The 5,056-nt window shown below is 37.2% G+C and overlaps 1 protein-coding gene across 1 annotated transcript in view; it reads left to right on the forward strand.

The window, feature by feature from the left end:
* ARV1 (ARV1 homolog (S. cerevisiae)) overlaps positions 1-3,056 on the forward strand; it is a 6,360-nt gene extending 3,304 nt beyond the window's left edge. The window contains exons 2-5 of the mRNA XM_009701566.1: positions 32-151; positions 672-825; positions 2,133-2,357; positions 2,837-3,056. Coding sequence (XP_009699868.1) covers positions 32-151; positions 672-825; positions 2,133-2,357; positions 2,837-2,943 — 606 coding nt within the window. The 3' untranslated portion in view covers positions 2,944-3,056. The remainder of the gene's footprint in view (positions 1-31; positions 152-671; positions 826-2,132; positions 2,358-2,836) is intronic.
* The last annotated feature ends 2,000 nt before the right edge of the window (positions 3,057-5,056 follow it).

Consider the following 5,056-nt stretch of genomic DNA (forward strand, 5'->3'; position numbering starts at 1 on the left):
CCGCTAATTCTTGTTACTTTGTGAATTTCAGAAATCCTGCCAGAAACCTGTGGACAAATACATTGAGTACGATCCTGTTATCATCTTGATTAATGCTGTTTTATGTAAAGCACAAGCGTACAGGCACATTCTTTTCAATACAAAGATAAATGTAAGTTGCTGTGCCCCTACACTATGACTTTTTTTGGTTAAAGATACATTTAGATTTGGTAAGTTAGTTGTAATAGTTTTTAAAATTTTAGAGACTGTTCTTCTCCTGCCCTTCCACAGGTTCCAGCAAGCTGAACCAGTTGTATAATGAATAGAACACTTGAAATCTCAAACTCCACCTGTTACTAAGAAAGTTACTGTCTCCACAGTAGTGATGCCACAATACCAGCAAATACAGCAGTCATCTTACATGTTAAAGAGAAGAGAGGGAACTGTATGGAACTGTTCATGCATTTTCTACACCCTCTAATTTGCCTATCATGTTAATTGATGTTAAAAGGATGATGTGCTAAACTAGTTGCTCAACAGAAGTAATTTGCTTATATTTCTGAACAAAAATAATAAACCTACAGAGCTTGTTTGCATAGAGATGTTGAAATGTATTTTAAATACCAATTTCATACTCATGCTTTAATTTATGCTGATTGTACTAATGCTTTTATTATCCTTTCATTTACCAGATTCATGGGAAGCTCTGCATATTTTGTTTGCTCTGCGAAGCTTATCTCAGGTGGTTGCAACTACAGGATTCAAGCCAAAATACAGATCCTGATGACTTAATCAGATATGCCAAGGAATGGGATTTTTATAGAATGTTTGGTATAGCTTCTTTAGGTAAGATTGATGATTAGTTCATGTCACTATCTACTCTTTAAGCATTGAATAACTTCATGAGTCTTTCAGCAAGGCTGTGTTGCAAAAATTAACACAGAATGGCTGTCACATCCAACCCAGTATGGTTAAACGATGATACACATACTCTGTAATTTGCCTTCATTTAATACAAATGCATATTTTGGTCCTGGTTACAGTTCAGACTGGTATGATCAGCATTAGAAATCAAAACACTGAAAAGTGGCAATATCCAGAAGTCTTTGTCTGAATCCATTCACATAGTTTGAAGACCAGTGTAGAGCTCAGCTTTATTCCATATTTCATGTTGACTTCAAGATTTATTATTCATTAAGGTGATACACCGTTAAGGATGATCCTTACAGAAGTAAACAATAATTGGGAAAAGCTGGTTATTTTTTGTATTATTGTTTGTATTTTGGTATCTGGGGAGTTTTTTGTTTTGTTTTTAAATGAATACACAAAAATACAGAGCAGTGTAATTACTGGTAAAGAGTAAATACTTCTGTGCTCTAAGACTACATTTGAAGGCAGAGGAGAGTTTTTGTTTTATTTTGGATAATACTTTCATTCTCATACTTTTTCTGGTGATAATGTTTAAATCAAGCCCACAGACTAAAACTAGTATTTCCCTTAGACATTCAGAGTTTAACTCAAAGCAACATTAGACAATAAATGACCTAGGTAGGTTTTTATAACATGTTGCAAAAATGTTGGAACTCATTTTTCTGTAGTAATTAACGTATTACAGTTGTCATGAGAGTTGCTTTGACATCTGCATTAATTCCAGTGATACACAGGGACGTGGTGTCAAAAAAAGTCTAATAGCTCAACGATATTTTCACCTTAGTGTTCGTTCTCATGCTGGATGGAAAAGGTTCATTGTTGGTGACCTTTTCAAAGACGACAAGTATTGATTTTGTTTTACAGGCTAACAGACAGTTAAAAAAACTTTTCCTTTGTTAAAAAGGAAAAGTAAAGAGGTTCTTATGCTAAACTTCCTGTGCTGTATGGTGTCAGAAGTTACGAGTATGACAATCCTACAGATAGAATTCTGTGACAGAATTATTCTGAATCATGGTACTGAACTAGCTTAATTAAGTAATAGTATATATTTGCCTTTTAAAATGAACACAGGAGATGGAGGACATGTTCATATTTGTGTATGTGTTTTAAATATCAGTGGCTCAGTTGCATTTGGGACGTGTCATTTCACTGAAATTCATCCAAAAAAGGACTTGATTTTGGCACTTCATTCTCTCTTTCCAACTCCTCTTATTTCCTCTTAGAACAAACTTCATTTTTGGTTGGCATTTTTATTACCTTATGGTGGATGAGACCTGAGATGCTGAAAACAAAGTCTGACTTCATTTTACTTCTCAAAGCACTGCTGTTGTCCAGCTATGGAAAGCTTTTGCTAATTCCAGCTGTTATTTGGGAACATGACTACACACCTTTGTGCCTTGCGTTTATAAAAGTGTTTGTCTTGATATCAAACTCTCAGGCAATTAGAGGTATGTTTTTGCTTTTTTATTACTACATTATTTGTATAGAGTGTGTGTGAGAGAATGCAGCTGTTATAGAAGTCATTATTTTTGTTGTTACAATTTTTAATTGGTATCAGATGCATGACTGAAACAGCCCTAGCCTAAAACTGTGTATTTAGAATTTAATAGAAAGGGAGTGAAACAAAACACTTTATTAAAAAAAGAAAAAGCACCTCTTATCTCACCATCATCTCTTTGTATATGCTGTATTATATCCATCAGTTAGAATTTGAGACAACTCATCATGGATCATTGAAACATAAACCAGAATTCTTTGCCTGTCTGGAAAATGAAAATTTCGTGTTCAGTTTATGCATGGCTTTGGAATGCAGACTTTTAACAGATTTGTGTGATTTCTTATACATACAAATTAATATGAATTCTTACATGGTTTCTATGATCTTCTTAAATGGTAAGTGACAAATCTGTTCTGTTTTCTTTTGCAGTTACGTTGAACTTGAACCGAATGCTCCCTTGGTTGGCCATCTTCTTTGGATTAATTTTGGAAAATGGTGTGGTCTGCTTGTTCCAGAAGATGGGATGGGATGTTTGAAATATCAGCCCAGATCTGAAGAAGTGCGAACAACATGATGATCACTTCCTAAGAATGATCTCTGCCAGCAGGCTCCAAAGACACTATTTTCATAGTGATAAAGAAGGTGATAGGCAACAAAAACTTGCAATAGTGGTGAGTGTAGACAGTTTTAGGATGAATTAAAATGAGAAACTTCCTAAGTTTGGCTATTTAATGTGGTGCCATAAAACTTCAGCCTCAGCTTGTTTATTTTCCCATTAAAAATATGAATATGTCACTATCCTGACAGCTTTATAAATCTGGCTGCATAGCCTAACAAAAAAGGTACACTAAAAAAAAATTCAGCACTGCTACCAATGACTGCATTTTGGCAGAAGGAGGAAGATGAATTGTTCCCTTAAGAGGAAGGAAGAGAGTCAGTGGAAAAATGTAAAAGCCAAAATTGGTATTTCTGCAAAACCAGATTTTCAAAGACAGAAGTTGAACATGTGCAAACAGTTTAATTATTAGAGAAAAAGCAAGTATTGCAGAGTAAAACTACAGTGGGAAAACTAAGTTGCGTGCTCTGGAATGTTTATGTACCAATCCAAAATAATAAAATGCTTAGTTCTAGAGTAATCTCTAGGAACTATAGTTTTAACTGGCTTGAAATTTTATGTGATCTCATTAATGCTGCTGCTTTGTTCTGAGAGCTGAAAAGAGAGTGAGAGGACTCTGATCCCCAGCATACACAGTTGTTTGGGATACTGCTTCTTCTGCGTTTGATATTAAGCCACATCCCCAGCACCCAGCCCTCATCTGGCAGCAGGTTTAGTGGAAGCAAAAAGTGAAGTATGAGGCTGCTCAGCAATAGAGTAGTACTTTTTAAAAACCAAACCAAAACAAAACAAAAAAACAAACACAAACAAAAAAACCCAGAAGACATGTTTAGGCCTAAATTAGTGAAGAAACATTTACAGAAGTTCTGCACCTTTTTCCCCAGCAGGCAAAGCCAGGGCTAGATGGCCCACAAAGGAACTGGCAGAATAGGTTTCCGCAAGACAGTAATTAGGACATGAACCTACTTCTTCTGTGCAGACCAGTTTTCATTACATTCCATCCGGTGTTTAATCCTGCTTCAGATCTTGAAGGCTGTACTGTCTATAGGTACCACTTCCATTCTTGATTTTCCACAGATGCAGTCTCCTATCTGTGTTTTGCAAAATGCATCAAATGACGTTTTGCAACATCTTCAAGTTAATTCCGAACAGCTTTAGATTAAGTCTAGATTATGAGCACAGAAGACATCGGACATGTTTGTCTGATGCAACTGCCCATGCCACGCTGAGTTATTCCATCAGAAAAGCAAATGGTTGCTGATTCTGTTCTAATATAATGGTGCCACTCATGTGCCATTTGTGTTACACTTTACATCTTTCTGAGCATGTAGAGAAGGGAGAAAAACAAAACAAAACAAATTGCAACCTTTAAGTACATGAGACAGTTTAACACCTCAACTGCCCCAGCAAGCACATAGTTGTGAAGGTGTATGAGGGATCCACCTTGCTACCAGTGTGAATCAGTGACCAGACAATTGAGTGTAGGCATGCAGTTGCTCACTGGCTAAGCAGCAGCTTTGGCAACATGGTACCTAGAACATGCTTTGCTTTACATAATTAGATTTGGGGAGATCCTCCACCCCCAAAAGCTTTTTTAAAAACAGTATGTTGCCAAAGGTGCTTTGAGTAGTGCTCATCTTCCTCCCACACCACCAGCACCCAGCGTTGCCAGAGAGGCTTCAGGTTGAGAAGATGCAAAGGGAAGGAGCAGTAGATCTTTAGAAGAGCTTCAGGATGCTGGTCTGGCCTGCTTTCGTTTTCCTCCTCCACCTTCTGCTTTGAGTTTAAGAGGGACCAAAGTTGTGCTGCAGCAGAGAGGCTGACAGAAGAATATGCACTGGGAAAATGCTGGTGCCTGCTGAGACAAACCTGTTTGTTATTGTAGCTGTCATCTGGCTCTTGCCCAGCTCTCTCTTCATCTTAGTAGGACCTTAGCATTGCAGCTTACAAAGTTTCTCGCCACTCTTGTATCGGGTTTGCATGGCAAGGTTTTGGTAGTGGGGGGTCTACAGGGCCTTTTGTTATATTTTGGG

Source organism: Cariama cristata, unplaced genomic scaffold (assembly GCF_000690535.1).
Source record: "Cariama cristata isolate BGI_N322 unplaced genomic scaffold, ASM69053v1 scaffold11490, whole genome shotgun sequence".
In the NCBI taxonomy this organism is placed as follows: domain Eukaryota; kingdom Metazoa; phylum Chordata; class Aves; order Cariamiformes; family Cariamidae; genus Cariama; species Cariama cristata.